The 19,764-nt window shown below is 43.3% G+C and overlaps 1 protein-coding gene across 2 annotated transcripts; it reads left to right on the top strand.

The window, feature by feature from the left end:
- Positions 1 to 114: 114 nt before the first annotated feature.
- nsd2 (nuclear receptor binding SET domain protein 2) lies at positions 115 to 19,569 on the top strand. 2 transcript variants are annotated; one of them, XM_018729794.2, is made up of 23 exons: positions 115 to 136; positions 2,634 to 3,254; positions 3,663 to 3,825; positions 4,039 to 4,208; positions 4,554 to 4,817; positions 6,753 to 6,879; positions 6,963 to 7,037; positions 8,608 to 8,726; positions 9,000 to 9,096; positions 9,293 to 9,408; positions 9,496 to 9,606; positions 9,742 to 9,865; positions 10,595 to 10,795; positions 11,047 to 11,226; positions 12,412 to 12,568; positions 13,784 to 13,986; positions 14,376 to 14,479; positions 14,982 to 15,251; positions 15,717 to 15,833; positions 17,288 to 17,429; positions 17,947 to 18,053; positions 18,241 to 18,445; positions 18,542 to 19,569. In XM_018729794.2, the coding sequence occupies exons 2-23, from the start codon at positions 2,646 to 2,648 to the stop codon at positions 18,787 to 18,789; spliced, it is 3,909 nt and encodes a 1,302-aa protein (XP_018585310.2). In that variant the 5' UTR covers positions 115 to 136; positions 2,634 to 2,645; the 3' UTR covers positions 18,790 to 19,569. The 2 variants fall into 2 exon arrangements, with proteins under 2 accessions (XP_018585310.2, XP_018585309.2); XM_018729793.2 differs by lacking the exon at positions 115 to 136 and adding an exon at positions 206 to 608.
- The last annotated feature ends 195 nt before the right edge of the window (positions 19,570 to 19,764 follow it).

Below are 19,764 nucleotides of genomic sequence, written 5' to 3'. Positions count from 1 at the left end.
CACGCGGTGAATCCACGAGGCGAATGAAAAACACAGATTACTTTACGGCGCGTCTCTGCCTGCGCTCCCAAGGGCCCATAACTCATGTGCTCGTAACGTGTCGCCAGTCACGTGGGAAGGAAGGAACTTAAGCGCCGTAAGTAGACGGGACGTTCAAAGCGGCGCGCGCGCCTCGCCGCGACCGGGATACGAGGCGATGCGCGCGGACTACTTGTGTCAGACGCTTGTGTTCTCGGGCATCATGGAAACCCCGCGGGCGCTCCGCCGTCGCGTGTTTGCTGTGACGTCACCGCATGGCCGTCCTTCTCCGCGCCTGCACCGGAGCGGACAGCCACCGCAGTCGCGACGCGCAAAATTGGCGGAAGGAGCGAGAGAATCGTCGCTTTCGGCGCATAATAATTTGAAAGAATTACGCGGGGCGCTTCGCCTCGGCGGCGAGAGCAGCCTCTGCGCGGAGCCGCGATTTGAAAAGGCCGGTTGAGCGCCGCTCCGCCGTCAGCCAATGGGAAGTGAGCATTTTTCGCGCTGACTGGGACGAGCCGGGCTCGAGCAGGCATTCCGTGCAGTGGCGCGAGAGCTCAGCGACGCGGTGGACATGCTCCAAACAGGTTATTTTTGTATTTACCTTCTGCTGTTCTTCTACATCGCTCGTGTGCTCGTTCACTGTGTGCTGCGTGCTCTTTCCGAGGTGACGGCGGCGGCGGCGGCGGCGAGGGCCCGCACCACTGCACTGAGTGCGGCTACTGCTGGCAGTGGCCAGTGAGTGAGGAGCTCGCCAGCCATCATGTTAGCTACTTGTCCCCGCTGAGTCAGTGTGTGTGCGCGCGCGCTCCTGTCTGCCTGTATCGGTGTGTGTCCGTCCGTCCCTCTGTCTGTGTGCCTCTGTGTCTATGTGTTTGCACTAGTCTAGACTAGAAAGTGCTCCGACGGAGCGCCTGCGGCTGCCGGTGAGTAGTATGTGCGGAGCCGCTCGCTAGCGCTCAGTTAGCAGGGGAGCGGGGGGAGAGCAAGAGAGCGGGAGAGGGAGCGGGCGCATGCCGGAGCTGCGCGTGGAGAACAATGATGGAGCTGCGCTGCACAGAGGCATAGGACTGACACAGACTAGGCGGTCGCGCGCCCACTGACACGCGCAGCCCGCTCGCCCGCGTGCCCTCGCTCCGCTCCGTGAGGCGAACGGTCGGTGCTCGAGCTCCCCAGTCAGTGGGGGCCATTTTCAGCGGTACCGCGGTAATTCACTCAGTGAATCACTGTGGTACTTGACCTGCAGCGGCTCCTCCTGCTCTGGGACGGACTGCACTGCACTGCAGTACCCGGTACGGCGTGTGTGACTTTACCGCAGGACTGTGGTACTTGGGTGTTCACGGTACGTACTGCACCGGTGGGTGCTCTGCTGTGGGCGTTTACTGGCCTGGCTCTCTGAATTTACTACTGTGGAAGTTTATACTGTAGGTGTAGGACGTTTTGTGGGAGTTTACAGTAGTAATGTTGGATTTTTACTTTTTGGACTGTGGTACTCTACTATTCATTCTGTAATGTGATTACTGTGAGACTTTTCAGTAGTAATGTTGGAGTTTACTGTACTCACGGACCACTTCAGTCACAGTGTAGTAGTTTACTCAGATTACTGTGAGCTCACCGTAGTAGTTCAGTGGCGTAATTTACCGTGGGAATAAATTGCTGTCGGGGTTTACTGTAGGAAAGCAAGTTCACTGGTGTTGGAAGGTGAAACATGGTTTTCCCAGAGCTTCCTTGTAGTGTTGTGTGTCCAAAATCCTTAGATCCTTAGAACATGTTACAATGTTGTGGGTTCCTGCTTTTCTAAGTATTTAACCCCTTGACCGTTTTTTTGCTCTCTTTGAACAAGTTTCCGTGGTTTCCCAGTCTATGTGTACGGTAACCGTGGCAGTATGTGTCGTGCTTTTGCTACGTCTGTTTAGCTCTGCATTTGGATTTCTGTCCAAAACTGTCTTTTGTTCAAATCCCATCTAGTGTCTTCTTTTATCCATAGATGACTTACCTGCTGAATTTCATGAGAATTTGCTTTTATGTGCTATCTTTTGAAAAATGGCCTTATTGATCTTATTCTGCGAGTTGCAGATATGACTCTTCCACTCTTCAGTGTGATATGTGGTGCAGAAAAGTGTTTTCTACCTTCCCCAACCTTTCATTGTACATTTCCTAATCTTCCACACCAAGGAAATGACATAAAACAATATTGGAGTCACTTTCTCAAGGTCCATTCAAACACTACTGGAACTGACAAAAAATCTGATTTAAATTTAATGTGGGGAAAAAAAAAATTATAGTACTGTATGTGTCATTTCTGTGTTAGTATGTAGTCACTGACACTTCTTTGTGCTTGCGCCTGGAAAAGCTCTCCTGGTGTTTTTCTAAATGTTCACAATGATCACTTGAAATATGTTTACTTTGAGTTCTTCAGAATGACTACAGATACAGTGATTGGTGTGGGTTTTTTTTAAATGTCCATATCAGTGTTTATCAGAAGCACAAGCACATGGGTGTTGTAGCCAAATCCCATGAGTTCTATAGCCATCATGGCTCATGTTCCATCCTTGAGAGGTGCTCCATGCTCAGGCGCAGAGTGATTCCATTCCCCTTTCTTTGTCCTGCAGCACAGTGACTTGATGGATACCAAAAGCTGCTCTCTGCCTCTGATTGTAGAGCCGCTAAACCCGATCAGTATGAAGCAGGCGTCAGACACACATATTGGCCACAAAGGCCATGTGGACATGGGTGCTGATCCCGCCGTGCTGATGGACCAGGCGGCCGCACAGCTGGCTGCCACTCTTCAAGACAGCGTACTTCAGAACATGGCTGGGCACGGACATAAGCGGCTCAAGGACTTGACCTCCCGCGTTTTGAATGGCGAACAGAACAAAGTGCCCAAGCTGTGTGCAGCCGAGGGGTCCCTCCTGAAGGCAGCAGATGGCCCTCCGCAGCACGATGCTCCCCAGATGGAAAGCACTCAACAGCTCAAAATTCAGATCACCAAAATGGTGCCAAAGAGCCCTCCGCTGTTTCCGCCGTCCTTCAGTGAGGACAGTGCTCTATCTGCTGAAGCTGCTGCCCCGGAGGACACCCCTTGCATTCCCATCAAGAAAAAGCCTGGGAGGAAGAAGAAGAGGAAAAGGTCCGTGATGCCGTGCCCCCAGCCTCAGCTGAGCCCACTTGCTGTGCCACCAGCTTCTCCAGTGAAGGGGGAGGTAGCCCAGGGCAGCACCACAGTCAGCTCGGTAGGACCCCTCATGTTTCTGTTTGTTCCACTGATGTGCTTGAGACGTGACCTCCGACCTTAGTTTCTCTTGGGGGTTTTTTTTAGGTGCCTGCAATAGCTTATTAAACAAAGGGGAATTTTAATATAATAACATCAAAATGTTTTCATGGTCTCTCATTAGAGGCAATGCCTTTTTTCTGTTTTTAAATGAAAAATTTCCTATCTAGGCTTGTTTCAGGCCGCCCACAGGCTGCGAGGGTTTCACAAGGTGTTTCCGTTGTAAAATGGTCACAAATTAAAGGGTTTGGTGGGGTGTGGATTCATATTTTTGTGAAGAGTGAGTGATCCTTTTTACTACAATGTGTGAACATCTTTTGTAATGGCAGTTTATTGTGTCACTGCCACCTTCTCCTCTCCTTCCTGACAGTTCTGTGTGCAGTCCAAGCCCCCGGTGCCCCCTGAGGGGGACAGGCCAATGCAGGTGCGCTTTTTTGTCGGTGATGTGGTGTGGACCAAGGTGTCTGGCTACCCATGGTGGCCCTGCATGGTGACTATGGATCCAGCGCTCAACCAGCATGTCAAGCAGAAAGGTAAGTGGCTTCAGGTTTTATTGTCAGTGACTGATGCCGTCTAAGCTAAACGTTACCTTGTCCTGACTTTTTTCTTTATTTTTGGTCAATCCAGAAAAAAATGCAGTCTAAAGGACCAGGGATAATTTTTGTGCAAAGGTTTTCTATGTGAATATAGACTTGGTGCTTGTGAACTGTGTGGGTCTTTACCAAAATTGCTTTGTCTGGCTTCAGCTGTCAATAGCCGCAGAGGACTGCTGTATCACGTGCAGTACTTTGGTGATACTCCTGAGCGAGGCTACATCTTTGAACGGAGTATGGTGACGTTTGGGGGTAAAGAACAGTACCAGGAGCTGTGTAAAGGAAATGGCAAGCAGCTGGCCTCCCGTGCTGACCATAAAAAGGTACCAGTTTCCTGAAGCGTGCCATGAAAGCCCTTATTGTCCCTCTTAAAATTAGTTGGTATGTTATGGAACTGCGTGTATGTTAGCTTTTTTTGCCACAAGCAGTAATATTCTCAGTCAAGTTTTTCTTTGGATTTATCTGCATCAGACTGCAGTTCTCAGTTTGTTTAAAGGAACAGAACACAACCTTCAAATTTAATTGCCATCAGTATCAGTGAGAGACTTGTAGTTCAGAATTAATGAAGCCAGTAGCATCTCTTCCCATGTTGAAGTGGTGATGTTAATTTTGAGCTTTTGCTGTGCGTTAGTATAAGTGTGAAAAGATTTTCCTGTTGCTCCTGTCAGACTCGGCCCAGTGTACCCCTGAAACTAAGGGCTCAGTGGAGTGTGGGCATCTCCCAGGCCACGGAAGCTGCTGGCATGGCCCTGGAGGACCGTATTGCCAAATTCACCTTCACCTACATAAGCGGCCGGCCGCAGCTGAATCCTCGTGTGCTGGTGGAGCTGCCTTCCGCCATCAGCGCTGCCAGTGGCACAGCTGCTGCAGCAGAGCAGTGCCAGCCGACAGCCATCAGCGGGATTAAACGCTGCAGAAAGTCTCTCCGCAAGGTGAGGTCTCTCCTTCCATAGTCCAGAGACATTCTGTTCAGGTGGACTGTTGACTTTTAAATTGCCCTTAGTGTGTGTGTGTGTGTGTGTGTGTGTGTGTGTGTGTGTGTGTATTTTGCGTTGGACTGGTGTTCACTACAGGGTGTACGCTCCCTTCAGACTTGTGGGAAAGGCCCTGGATCACCATGACCCTTATCAGGAAAAGCAGTTTTTGGAATCGTATGGGTGGATGGGTGACCAATGGTGCTCAGGCCTGGCTTGGGCAGTGGACAGTGCCTGTTTGTTCTTGTTCCACCTCTTAGCCCTGTCAGCTTTGTTATCCTGGTGGTTGAATTAATAGCAAGATTGAGAATTTAATCATAATTGCTTAGGCTGAATACCCTTTATATATAGCTGGTCTATAGCAGGTTCATCAATGTCTTAAATTGCTGAAAAAATTAACATTTTGCCTACAACACCTGGTTTGCAGTTTTATTTTTGGATCCCAGGAACCAGAATTTAGTTGTCTTTGCTGTCACTATGACTTCAGTTTTTTTGAGATTTCATTTTAGCCATTTTTTTCTGCTTTTGATTTTTGTGTGTGTGTGTGTGTTTTGAGGTTTTAATCTACTATTATAATGATATTGAGGATTGATGTTTCTTCTGTCAGTTTTCCACATTCTCCTTGTTTTCTCATGCTTGATTTACAAGGTAAAAACATGAGTAGAAAGTATGAAGTAAGGTCTTACTCCTCTGCCAAATGAAAAGTAATTTGTATTTTTTTGCCTTTTTACCATCTGTCCAGGGTACACAGTCTTGATCATGATAATGAGATGATCTGGAGTACCCATTTTTAAATCTGCATTCCACATTTTGCAGTGGTGAACAGTCAAAATTTTTGCTGTACTCAATCAAATGCCCAAAGATCTCCTTGTGGCTTTTCTCACATGGTAAATTGCCATGTTCCTGGTCTTAATCCAACTCCTATGGTATGCAGTTCTCCCTGTGTATCACTGCAGTTAATGCTGAGCAACCATGAGCATGACCTTGTGGATTTTTTCATCCTCTTGTCCTTTTTTCTTGGTACTGAAATCTGCGCTGATCTTTTCCTACCTGTCGGAAATGTTTAGCAGACCTATTGATATAAACTGGTTAATACCTTGATGATTCTTCCTCTGCTGCTGAAACATCAGTGGGAGTCTCATCTCTTCCATTCTCCTTTCTTCTTGGCTGTGGCTTCAGTACTGAGTTTGTTTTAATCTTCCGCAACAAGGCTTCTAGCAAACTTTTTCTGTGTTCTGAATGTGTCTTCTACACCAGCCGCTGCCCTGTTACTAAAGAGAATGCTGTTCTGATACACAATGTTTTATTAAATTGTGCAGATTTAAAAAAAAAAAAAAAAAAAAAAAAAACACTTGGAACTTTCTCTTTAAATTGTTTGGAGGTTTATAATTATACCTTAAGACCTGTATTGTTTAACATAATGCTTTAAAAATTTCTTACATTCTTAGAACTTTGTTTGCAACCCCATGGGCACTTTGGCAACTAGGTAAAGTCGTGCATAAAATTAAGAATTTATTACAGCTTTATCTAAGGGTTTTGCAAAACCAAACCAGCAAATAAATGAGGGACATCTGTATTAACAAAATATTAATGAACTTAAGTTTTTGTGAGAAAAATGAAAAGTTCTGGCTGTAAGTTGAATAACTAGTGGAGTTGCTGACAGCTGTTTTCAGTGCTTTGTGATCAGTAGTACAGAATTTCCTTGATCTTGTGTATTTGCTAAGGACAAATGAGCCACATGCACACCCTTTCTGTATCGGTAAAACTTATCTGATAGCTTTGTACACATTTATTTGTCATTAGCATTTTAAACACTGTTTTAGGCCAAATAGTTTTTTTTTTTTTTTAAAATTGCCTTGCTGACTTTTTTTTTTTCTTTTTCCCTGTTTCAAGGAATTACTTGGATCTGGGAAAAATGGAAAGATTGCAAAATCAAAAGAAAAGAAGACTGCGAAGGCGGCACACCAGGATGCTTCTTCTCCAGCTGTTCAGACTGAAATAACTTCTGTGCCAAAACCAGGTGGACAGCAGCTGAGTGTTGTGCTCTTTGTGAGAGTTGGTCAAAGTGTTGCACAAACCTTGACCTTCCCGTCTTGTTTCTAGCAAAGAAATCAAAGAAAACTGGTCAGACAAAACCCTTGCAAGAGAAGATGAGGAATTTAAAGTCTGACTCTAAAGGTTAGTCACTTAAGTCTTTTGTAACGCTCTTCTTTTAAACAACTTTTCCTTGAAATGAACTTAATTTTTCAACTCTTTGTGACTAATGAAATTGCAGTGAAACAGTAGGGCCTTTATATGTAGCCTAGAGCAAGAGAAGGTTAAAAATGTCCACAATACTATTCTTCCATGCTTATTTGTTAATTATTTAACCATAATATGGTCTTGGCCCAGTTGTAATGCAGGCAGTGGGGTCCATAATATTGGACTGAGTGACAAGTAGATCTGCATTGCGTCTAATGTATGAATTTCCCATAAACTTACCCATGTTTGAATGTTAGAAAATCCAAACCAAGCGCATGTAACTAAAAGTCATAATTTCAGTGAATAAAAATTAAGCTCTACAGTACATGTAATTGTCAAACTTATCTTGGTGCTGGAAAGATTTCACTTTTTTTAATTTAATGGCTTTAAACTAGAAATGTTTTTTGTTTAAAATCAATCTAATTTAAAATATACTTAATTTTTGTGCCAAAGACCCCTTGTTGCTGTCTGTTTTTCCTACAGAGTTTTGTCTTTGTGTATGCTGGTTTCATTGACTCAACAGCAATGTCTCCATCAGTTTAAAACCATGTGCCTTTTGTCACACTTACAAACTGTGTCTGATTGGGAAGTATGTGATCAAGTCCCTTTTCGCTACAATTGTAAATTTCTGGAACTTAGCCGCCACCTTGTATAACTAACAGTAAATGAATATTTGTCAGCAGCCCTTGTATCTGCAGATCAAATTTCTTGAAACCACAACACGGTAAATTCCATGCCCCCCTTTCTTGTCCACTTATACTTCACGCTGTGTGTCTGTTTGGACTTTGTCCATCTTGACTCCTGGTAACTTTTCCCGAAATTGGCATGTCTTCTGCACGTTCTTGCACGAATCATGTGAATGCAGCGTTGTCCAGTGACCTGTCTTCAAGACCTTCAGTGTCATTGAAGTCACTTGTTGCTTGACATAAGCAGCATTTTTTTTTCTCTTTTTTTTTTTTCTCTCAATTCTCTGAGAGAAGATTCTCCCCATCTGTGGAGACACTTCCACTATTATCGTTTTCGATTTGAGTAACTTCAGGGCAGCTAGGTTTTCTTGAACTGCCTGTACCTGAGTTCCTACCCATTTCATTTTTAATGAAATCCATGGCAGCCACCTTTGCTGGGACAGTATGAGACTTTAATGTACTATTACAGAGTTTAGCTACAAAAACTGAGACAGAAAGCAGTGTTTTATCAGCTCAGAGAAACAGCAGGAAGGGAGTAGTGCTATTTCAATCCTCTCAGTCCATAACTGAAATACAAGACTATTTTTGCATCAAGTGTTTCTATCTGAAACACAGAAGCAGTATGGAGACTGACCACTTGGAGAGACCACATTATAGGCTTGTCATATTGAAGCTTAATTGGTCAGTCATTCTTATGCAGTATTTACTGTCATAGTTGTCATTAAAACATGTCCAGTTTTTTTCCTTCTTTATTTTGGTTTGTAGGAACATGCCTTACCCATCAGTCTTTGTCTTCTCTTGCTGTGTCCGCCTGTTCTTAGGGAGCAAAGCTTCACAAGAAGTGAAAAAGGCCCCAAAGAGGATACTGGGTGTGGCTGTGGACAGTGCTGAAGCTCCCAGGAAACGAGTGAAAGTAAATGGCTGTGTGGTTAAGCAGAAGGTAATTGTCAGAAAATGGGTGCCATCAGAAGTAGGGGCGACAGCTGCTGGCTTTTGGGTACCCTTGTCCTCAGTCTCCTAAACACTGCATAGTAGTAATGCTGAATGGTCCTCTGTTTAAGAGATGTGGGTTATGTTTTAAAAAAAAAACTTTAGCCGAAATCATGCAAGATTATTGATTTGGGGTTTTTTTTATTTTATTTTATAAAATTTTCTTCCATCCTGGGTTGTCTGTCCTCTTACACATGTATGTGGACTGTTCCTTTTGTTCAAGACTGAGTCTATAGCCACAGTAAAGTCAATGTTGAAAATAAAGGCCTCCAGTCTGGAGAGGAAGTGTGTGTCAGAAAGCCCACAAATGGACAACTCAGGTAAATTTTGGTACTATTTATATTGGTTTATAGCATAAAAATAAAACACTGCTTAATATTCTATATTTTAACATTTCCAGCCATTATTTTGTGTGTTTTTGTCTTGTATTTATTGTATTGTAGTTCTGCCATTTCTGTTTTGGATTTAAATAACAAAATTCAATCATGCTGTACATCTTTGTCCCATTCCTGCTAGGAAACTCATCACCTGCAAAATCTAAACGTGGTAGAAAGCGGAAACAAGTGCTGGACAGTTCATCACTAGTGTCTCCCCAGCGAAAGAGTCGTGTCCCATCTGACCCTGAAACAGAGGTGAGAACACTTCCTGCTGTCCCGGGAACCTCAGCTCTGCCTCCCCTTATTTGTCACTCAGTTTTTTGGCCTTTTATTGCCACCCAGTGCCAAGCATCTGAGTGCAGCGAGCAGCCCGAATCCCCGGTGGAGGCCACAGAAGAAGCATGTGTTATCAAGAAGGGTGAGCGTGGTCACAAGAGGGACATCATCTGCCAGGTGAGCTGGTGATCACTTTCTTCTATTCATCTGCTTCATTCATACTCCAGAGATGTACAAAGGTAAATGTGTATGTACATAACCCACAGCATCTTTTGGTAGAGCTAATGTATGTTGGATGATTTCTTTCTTGAGGTATGTGAGGAAAGCGGTGAGGTCCAGATGTGTGAGGGCCAGTGTTGTGGAGCATTCCACCTGCAGTGCCTCGGTGTCTTGCCCCAGCCACGGGGCAAGTTTTTGTGCCAGTCGTGTGAGACTGGTGAGTACTCTGTCCCGGGTTCTTATCTCGTACACTCTGACCTGTAGCTGGAAGCTGCACCAGTGGGCACTCTACTTGGTGTGTTTGATCAGTGTTGAGACTGCTGTATCTGTAGGTTGTAGAGTAGTGTTTTCATGAACCACACACACACCTTGTGCCACCAGTGGGACCAGGACAATTTTAACACAAGCATCTCTTTTTGATAAATGTTTGCCTGTTCCTGCATAGCAAATGAACTATAATTAAGATCTTAATGCATGCATGCATGTAAAAACTATTAACTTATGTTTGTCTTAAAACATTACAGCCATTTTCATAAAATGGCTCCATTTAGCATACAATTCAACATTTAAAACTAAGCAGGAATACAGAAATTATATTTCTGTTCATAGGCAGTTGGTTGGAATGTACACTGGGTCTTCAATTTTGGAACCCAGTTGAAAATATAATGCTAAATTTAGCTCAAATAAGACTAACAGCTATGTGATGGTCACTAAAAGTATAGTAATGCAAACCTTCCTTATTCATGCATGCCTGCTTTTTCAAAAAAAAAAAAAAAAAACTTGGCTAAAACAATGACTAATGAAATTTGGTAAATGTACTATTTTCAAAACATATCGATTCCTTTCTTTTCATGTCAGTCTGCTGTTTGTACTGTGCATTTTGCACGGTGTTTATGGTATAGCTGCAGTGCCTTCTGGCTCATCCAAGTGCCTCGTCTCTGGCCAGGTGTGCACCCGTGTTTCTCCTGTAAGCGGACAGACGGTGAGGTACAGCGCTGCACGGTGCAGCAGTGTGGGAAATTTTACCACGAGGCTTGTGCCCGGCTCAGCGCCCTGTCCGTCTTTCAGAGCAAGGGCTTTCGTTGCCCCCTTCACACGTGCCTCAGCTGTCACCTGAGCAGCCGGACAAAGCACAAGGCCACCAAAGGTGGGGACCCCATGGCACGCGAAGGGCGAGAATCTTGTATTTTACTCCTAATCTACACTTTGCTTCTCAATCCTTTACTGCTGTAGCACTTTCCAGTGCAGATGTTCCATAAACCTTGCTGGTGACTTGTTTAAATGGATGCCTGCATTTAGAGGTGTCTTGTCAGCTGAAGTTGTTTCTAGGTACTTGGAGGTACTTTTGTGCTGCCTCATGTTTGTGTGCAGCAGTGGTGCAAGTGTTGTGTTTTGCAGGTAAGATGTTTCGCTGTGTTCGGTGTCCCGTGGCCTACCACACCGGTGACCTCTGCGTGGCAGCAGGCAGCCAGGTGCTCGCACCCAGCTCCATCATCTGCACAAACCACTTCAACCGCAAGAAGAGCTACAGCCACCACTCGCATGTCAATGTCAGCTGGTGCTTCATCTGCTCCAAAGGTCAGTGTTGTGGTTGTACAAGTACCTTGTACTTTACACATCTTGCAATTAAGCCAACTGCATCTGGAGTGTCTATTTGAAATGAACTTGTATAAACAATTAAGCTTGTTAGTGATAGGTCACTATAGGCCATGTGACAGTGCTTATGCTGCACCGTCAATCTTCAGTCCCCTAAAATGCAGAACAATATTCACAGCTTCAGTGTGGCTTCGGTACACATAGTTTGTATCTGGCGCTCTGGGGTGTGACCAGGCTGAGCGGATTATTTCCCCATGTCATACTTGATCAGTGAAACACAGATGTGCAAATTCATTACAACAAACCCTGACCAAACTAGTAATCTGTAGCACTCTGAACTTCTTCAGTAGTACTCCAGTGTCTCTCTTTACACACCACCATTGTGTGTTACACAATTAAGGCTTTCCTTTATGTTAATTACACAAGTTTATGGCCGAATGCAGTGCAAGAGTTTGTGCAGGTCTACATTTGTTGTGACAACTTTTGTAGAGAAGGGATGTTGGACGTTGCAGGATTTACCCTGCTGATTCCATTAAAGTACTTGCCCTTCGTTATGCCACAGCAATATGTAGCAGTAAAGATCTGTTCCATACTTAAGTGTGGGGCGGCACAGTAGCACAGCGAGTAGTGCTGCTGTCTCTCAGCACCTGGGTGGTGCGAGAGAATGTGGGTTCGTTCCCCATTCCCAGTCTGTGTGGAGTTTGCATGTTTTCCCTGTGTCTGCGTGGGTTTCTTCCGGGTGCTCTGGTTTCCTCCCACAGTCCAAAGACATGCTGTTCAGGTTCCCGTGTGTGTTCGTGTTCTACTGATGTATGGATGAATGACCAGTGTAAGTTGTGTATCTAGCAGTGTAAGTCACTGTGGTGAATAAGGTGTGTGGGCTGATAAAACTACATAGAGTTCATTGGAAGCTGCTTTGGAGAAAAGTGTCTGCTAAATAAATAAATGTAAATGCGGGGGGGACATCTTGGAAAAACCGGACAGTGAGTCAAGAGGTCAGCCTTGTATCCTCCTCTTACTGGATGCGATGTTGCAGGTGTTTTTTTTTTTTTTTTTTTTTTTTTTGCAGAATACCTTTTTTTAATGGATGCTGTCACTTGACATCTTTGCCACAAATTTTGATGCTGTTTCCTGCAAATTGACCAGATGTTGTTTCTGGACCTCTAGGGGGCAGTCTGTTGTGCTGCGAGTCTTGCCCTGCTGCCTTCCACCCAGACTGCCTCAACATTGCCATGCCTGATGGCAGCTGGTTCTGCAATGACTGCAGAGCTGGCAAAAAGCCAAAGTACCAGGACATCATCTGGGTCAAGCTTGGGAAGTACAGGTGTGTCTATGGTTGTTGATTATATGTGTTGTATGTGCAGTGAAACCCATTGTAACTGGAAGCTCTAGCCAGTATGTGGCATGGAGACTATTCTATAACTCTAATATATTTATCACTTTTTTGCTTGTGTTTCAGTTTGAAAACCCATTTCCTACTTTGTGATAAAATCACAAATTCATAAACCAAAGTTAAAAATGAAGAGAACTTCTGTAACATTTATATCAACAAATGTGGCCATATTCCATTGGCTAAATAATCACATTACTTTCTTATCTTTGAAGTATTGAAATCAAGATGTTTTTTTGTTTTTTTTTTTTTTTTTTTTCCCTCCCCCCCAAGCAAATGTCAGATAAAACTGGTGTGAAATACCAAAGTGATTAGTCAGTTCCATTTATCTGGTAATGTATTAGATGCCTGTTACAAAGTTGAAAGTTACTCTCTAGTAATCTCATTAAGCCAAATTTAGCACTGCAAGTGTGTATCCTGTATGCACACTCAGACTGCAGATGTGCATGTATAGTATGATCAGCATTTTGAGAATTTTTTTTTTTTTTTTTTCCCCTCCCCCCCTTCAAATGATCCAAGAGGAAAGTTTGTTTTTGTTTTTCCCTCCCCTCTCCACTGGATTTAAAATCTTGACTAAGTTACAGCACAGCTTCTATACCTAATAGAAACTTTAACTGATCCCTGGCTAGCTCTCTGCTACAGCTGTACAAAGAGAAGTGTTTGTGGTTCAGGTGTGCCCCAAAAATGAAGTATGAACTGGTGATCATCTGTTGGGGGGGTGCTCTTTATAATTTCACACAGGGGATGTGGGAGGTTTTTGTGAAGCAGTTCATGCAGCAAACAAAATTCTTCGCCAATAGATTATGTACCACAGTTTGCCTTATCACCCAGTAATTATATTAATTTCAGTGACTGGTTCACCATCAGACTGACTTGAACAAAAGTGCTCTTGTTTATGGCTGGAACTGTTACCTACATTAAATGCACCCAAAGGACTGTGGATGCAAGTCTTTTAGCTTTGTTGTTCAGATGGTACATTGCAGTATTTCAGGGTGGCAAATTGTCTGAAAGGGTAATGTTCAAGCAAGTGTTTGCATGAGCTGATGCAGTTTTCTGACTGCCACCTTTCCAGTGTACATGTACTCCACTGAGCAGCACACAGTCCACATACACTGCATCTCCTGCAAATATACTTTTTATTTCCTTCAGATGGTGGCCTGCTGAGATTCGACACCCACGCAGTGTCCCTGTCAACATCCAGCATATGCCACATAATGTTGGAGAATTCCCAGTTTTCTTCTTTGGCTCTAAAGATTATTTCTGGACGCATCAGGCAAGGGTTTTTCCATACATGGAAGGTGACCGGGGAATCAAGTACAAGAAGAATGGAATTGGCAAAGTTTTCCAGAATGGTAAGATCATGCTGGTTTTTGAGCAAACTGTGGGAGATGGAAAATAAACAGCACCAGTCAAAAATTTGAAACTGTCTGGTGGAATGTAGTTTTACTGAGGCATTAGGGCAGGAAGTCTGAGCAAATGAGCCCACATTCAGCAGTTCCAAGAGATGCAGCATACTTGTGATTCACTTCTTTCATTCTTCTGACAGTTCATCCCATGCAGGTTTTGAACAAGTGTACTGGTACTTTGTGTAACTTAATTGTGTGTGGCAGCTGTGGAGTATACGCACATGCTGTGTCTGTACTGTGGGCATAGATACTTTACAGCAGATGTACTGAGGTGATGATTGAGAATTTCCTTTGTGTGCTTTGTGATCCTTCATACCTGTGGTGTTTTTTGGCAGCCCTTCTAGAGGCTGAGATGCGCTTCAATGAGATCAGGGTGGAACGTGAGGCTAAGGAGGCCCAGGAGAATGAAAGGAAACCTCCACCCTACAAGTATATCAAGGTCTGTCTGTAGCTCTTCATTCTCTATCCTTGCCAAGTATATCAAGGTTTGGCTGTTCTCTCTAATGACTGGCACTTGTCTTTCCTTGTGACATGTAACATTCTTTTTACAGGTGCTGTGTTTTATGTGTATTGAGACAAATTATTACTTTTGGTTTTTTTGCCCCCCCCCCCCCCCCCCCTTTTTTTTTTATTTTTTATTTTTAAACCAATAACAAACACAGCTGAGATGTAGTGTTATGTTGGCAATAACGTGCCCATGCCTTGATGTCCAAAACGCACTGAAATCTGACGTAAAGCAGCAGGCTTGGAGGTCCCCAAGTGCAGATGCATTGGTACTGACATTACAGTGCTTCTTAGAAGTTGCACATTATACCTGCTGTTACAGGACTAGGTAGTCCAGAAGAACCCCAGAGTAAAGCTGCTTTGTTAGTTGGTAGTTAGTTTGTTTTCCTGGACATTTTTTCTTTGAAGTGTAAGCCCTCATCTTTTAACTATGCCAGGTCAACAAGCCATGTGGAAGAGTCCAGATCTACACAGCAGACATTGCAGAGATCCCAAAATGCAACTGCAAGCCCACGGACGAAAAGCCATGTGGCTTTGAGTCTGAGTGCCTGAACCGAATGCTGATGTACGAGTGCCACCCACAAGTGTGCCCTGCAGGTGCATATTGCCACAATCAGGCCTTCACAAAGCGCCAGTACCCCGACACAAAGGTCATCAAAACTGCTGGCAAGGGTTGGGGCCTGGTGACCCTCAGAGACATCAAAAAGGTACACATACCACATGTGCACCTCTTATGGTCTTCTATGGACATACAGCTCATCAGTGCACATTTAGCCACATGTAACTGACACAGTGGAGCCGGAAGTATTATGTTGGAGAACACTTCACCTCTCTTTTTCTGTCAGATGGCACCACTGAAATGCAAACATTTTGCAGACATTAAAATCTATTTAGATTTTTTGGCTAAAATTTGCCTAAGATATAGCTGTTTGTGTTGATGAAGCTCATTTATCTTCACCCATTTGTCATGCACTTTGCCCCAGAAGTCTCATGGCGGCTCCGCAACACACTTTGTTGCTTTTCATATCTTTCTCTGCACTTTGGAATTATGCTTTTACCATCCCTCAAAATGACAATTTTTTTTTTTTTAGTTCAAGTTGAAAATAAGTATGGTTCAAGTTCCCACATTATGAACAGGAGCACAACCTGTGTCAATGTGAATGTTCCCTCAGGGAGAATTTGTGAATGAGTACGTGGGTGAAGTCATTGATGAAGAAGAGTGCCGAGCCAGAATCAAATATGCGCAGGAAAATGGCATCACCCATTTCTATATGCTGACCATTGACAAGGTAGGCACTTTGGAAAGGTTTGTTCTAGAACTAGTCTTGGAAACCAAGTATACTGGGCTCATGTGTTAAATAGAATTTGGAGAGAGAATTCCCCCCCCCCCCCCCTTATGTATTTTTAATTCCACTGTTTTCAGTAAGGAGCACTCAAATAGCACAAAAGTGTTGACACCACATTAATTCAACTCCCATCCACAGTCGATATAGCTCATTTCTTGTTTTGTGAGTGTAGGTAATCTGTAACAAGATGAAAAATGTATGTTTATGGGATAAATTTGTCAGTATTCATTGCCATTCAATAGGAATTTGTGGATACATTTTTTCTATTGTCAAAGTACTTTTAAATTCTAATATAAATTTAGAAATATTAAAATTAGTCTTGCAGCTTTTTTTATTATAGCTATATTCAAGACTTGCAGAACTTACTCAGTGAACAAATTGAAACTTTTATTACTTTTAGTGATGGTGTAGATACAAAAGCAAACAAAACTGAAACAGCACTATGGGGTGCTGCTTTACCTGGGACATCTGCAGAAACTACCAAGGAAATAGATGTACATGGTTTAATGATTTTTATTGGAGTCTGAAAATGACCAGATACCAACTAATATTTGTGTGATTCAGTCACAGAGATCAGTCTCTTCCTCACAGACACTTCTGTAAAGTTAACCACAAAACACACGGTCGGCATTTGAAATCAAACGTTTAATTCGTTATGCCCATGCAGTGCTCCATTACGCTGCAACTCATTGTCATTTATATCACTCTGTTGCCTCATCCACAGAAGCAACACAGCACTGTTTTGCATGTGAGATTGTGGAAGTGGTGTTTAATTTTAATTTAACATTTAATGTTGCTTTATGGTAATAGTCTGCTGCCCTGTCCATGGTGTTCCCTCTCTTATGCTCAATGTTTCCTATGTAGAGGAGCACTGAAACCCTGTTTGTATTGCTGCCTTATATGAGATGCCCACTTATCCTGTTTTCATCAATAAGTCTTACCATGAATTTGTAACTCCATTATAGATTTCTCATGTTTTGATGGAACCTCAAGCATGAATAATTGAGGGATTAAGCCATAGGCTTTTTTTTATTGTGGCATAGTAGGTAGACTTAGACTTCCCTAGAAGGATTAAAATTGGTTCTTGACCAATGAGGCAGATAAAATTAGTAAGTTTGGCTAGTTCCTTACAGGTTATATATGATAAACTTTTTAAAAGTGCCAAATACAATAATGTAAATAAGGAAACCCACACAAACATGGAGAACATACAAGCGCAAAATAAACTTAGTTACCCACTGCACCACCATGCCACATGGGATCAATGCACGGTATCATTTCTATTCTGCATTTACCACTTCCAGACTTTTGGCACCTTTACTGCTCAGTTACTGAAAGTAGAAGCATTGCAGAGCCTTATCTGTGAACTGTCCTTGAGAATCTTTCTCTGCCATCAGGATCGCATCATTGATGCTGGCCCCAAAGGTAACTACTCGCGCTTCATGAACCACAGCTGCCAACCCAACTGCGAGACTCAGAAGTGGACAGTGAATGGAGATACCAGGGTGGGGCTGTTTGCCGTCTGCGACATCCCTGCAGGTAAGAGTATCCTTAGTAGCTAACGATTGTTTGTCTGTCTCCGAGTGGAGGACTACATTTGCATTGGGAAAAATGCTAAATGAATCAAAGTGGTGTACATTTTAGCAAGATAAACATAGATGCAGGGGTGCAATTTAAGTACAGTCAGTTTCTGGTGGCACCATTTAAACCAGGATACATTGCATGAGTAGCTGGAATCTTTAGAACCAGTAACTTTAACAATAATGTTACATAACAGTAGCAACGCGTAGCATAAGGTCTCTGATAGCAATGTATAAAAACTGTAGGAAATGTATTTGTAACAAGTGATCTAAATATATGGAGTAGATGAGAAGTGAGGTTGAAAGAGGTATGTTTTGACACCCTTCTTGAATGCTGAGAGGGAATTGGCAATTGAGAAATGAGACTAAAATGTATTTACCCAGTATAACTTAATTCAGCTTTTGTTGTACCGGAAGCAAATTGTTTAATTGCAGTTACTGACTGATTAAAATGATGTGATTTGTCTGACATGTAGACACAGAGCTGACCTTTAACTACAACCTGGACTGTCTGGGCAATGAGAAGACAGTGTGTCGCTGTGGTGCCCCAAACTGTAGTGGCTTTCTTGGCGACAGGCCCAAGGTGATGATATGTGAACTCTTCCAGTTGATTGGCGAAGCATGCTCATTAAGACCCTTCTCCCCCCCCCCCCCCCCCCCCCCCTCCTCTCTCAACCTGTTAAGCTACTTTGTGTACATGTGGCTGAGAATGCTTAACTCACCATAACCGTGTTATCTTGAGACCCAACTATTCATTTGTGTCATTTTAGAACTCCAGTGGGCAGACTTCAGATATCAAAGGGAAGAAGCCAAAGAAGAAGCTGAGGAAGCGCAAGGCTCGCACCGAGGGGAAGAAGAGGTCAGAAGATGAATGCTTCCGCTGTGGGGATGGAGGCCAGCTGGTGCTTTGTGACAGGAAGTCTTGTACAAAGGCCTATCATTTGTCCTGCTTGGACCGCACCAAGCGGCCCTTTGGTAAGTTGCCTTCTCGTACCCTGTCTGTTTGTTTGTTTGTTTGTTTGTCTGAGAGGATGGGGTATACTCAAACTCCCTTTCACTTTGGACCTGCAGGTCGATGGGACTGCCCATGGCACCATTGTGATGTCTGTGGGAAGAACTCGGAGGCCTTCTGCCAGCTGTGCCCTAACTCCTTCTGCAAGGCACACCAGGAAGGTGCACTGCGATTATGGGTGCCTACAGGACAGTTGTGCTGCCAAGAGCACGAAGATTTGGAGCTGCAAAATGCTGTAGACAATAGGGAGACAGAGCCGCCTCCTGTGGATGGGCCCAGGCCCCTTAAGAACTCCCAGAAGGCTTAGGTATGGAGACGGCAGTGTACAGCAATCACACAAAGTCCTCAACGAACAGCACTGTACAGGATACTACCTTCAGGGAAACCAGTTCCTCTGAGCCATCAGGACAGGTCCGTTTTCATTCCATTTTATGTTTTATGCAGCTGCACTGATACGCAAACTGGCACAAAAAGTTGACTACGCAACAGGGAAATCAGGCTCATAATTTACACAGCATTACAGTCAAACTTGAATATTTTTACTGTATCTCCTGAGATCATTATACATAGTAGAGCTATATAATATGACTGGAATATTGTTGTAGAGTTACAGTTTGCCAGCCAGATCATGTGTTTTGGAGCATCGCAAACACAAAGACACTATTAGTAGCTGTTAATATGTTGTAATAGAGGTGTAGGTTGCATTTAGTTGCTTTTTAAATTTCTTTTTTGTGTTGTAGCTCTTTACTTTTCAGAAACTGTACAAATGTCCAGGGGTGTGAATCTGAGTCTTATTGAAAAATAAAAAGCATTTTGTACAGTTTACAATAGTCTTTACTGATTTTACATCCAAGTGACATGAGTGGACTTTCAAAGTACAGCCTCTGTTGAAAGGATCTTTCATGATTCCTTGGGGGGGCAAAAACTGTCCAGAAACAAGACTAATATTTAGTTTCTGCATGCAGAATATATTGGATGTCAGGAAGTTAATGCAGTGGTTTCATGTGGCCCAGTGTACAAATAGGCTTATCCTTTAAATTGCTGTTGTATGATGCTGAAATCTTTATTTTAATAAAAGTATAATTTGTTGGACCATGTTACTAGGAAAATATACTCGTCCCTCTTTGTGTTACTCCATCTGAGAGTTTAATCTGCTCTGGAAGCATAGCAGACTGCAGTATTGGTTAAAATGACCAGTCTTGTTGAACCATTTGAGTTTGTCTCCTGTTCAGGGCCAGAAATTAACACTCGGCACAAGTTAGTGGCCCAACTTTGGAAGCGT

This window comes from Scleropages formosus, chromosome 21, assembly GCF_900964775.1.
Source record: "Scleropages formosus chromosome 21, fSclFor1.1, whole genome shotgun sequence".
In the NCBI taxonomy this organism is placed as follows: Eukaryota; Metazoa; Chordata; class Actinopteri; order Osteoglossiformes; family Osteoglossidae; genus Scleropages; species Scleropages formosus.
Note: the sequence above shows the minus strand (reverse complement) of the source record. Positions and strands in the feature narration are given on the sequence as shown.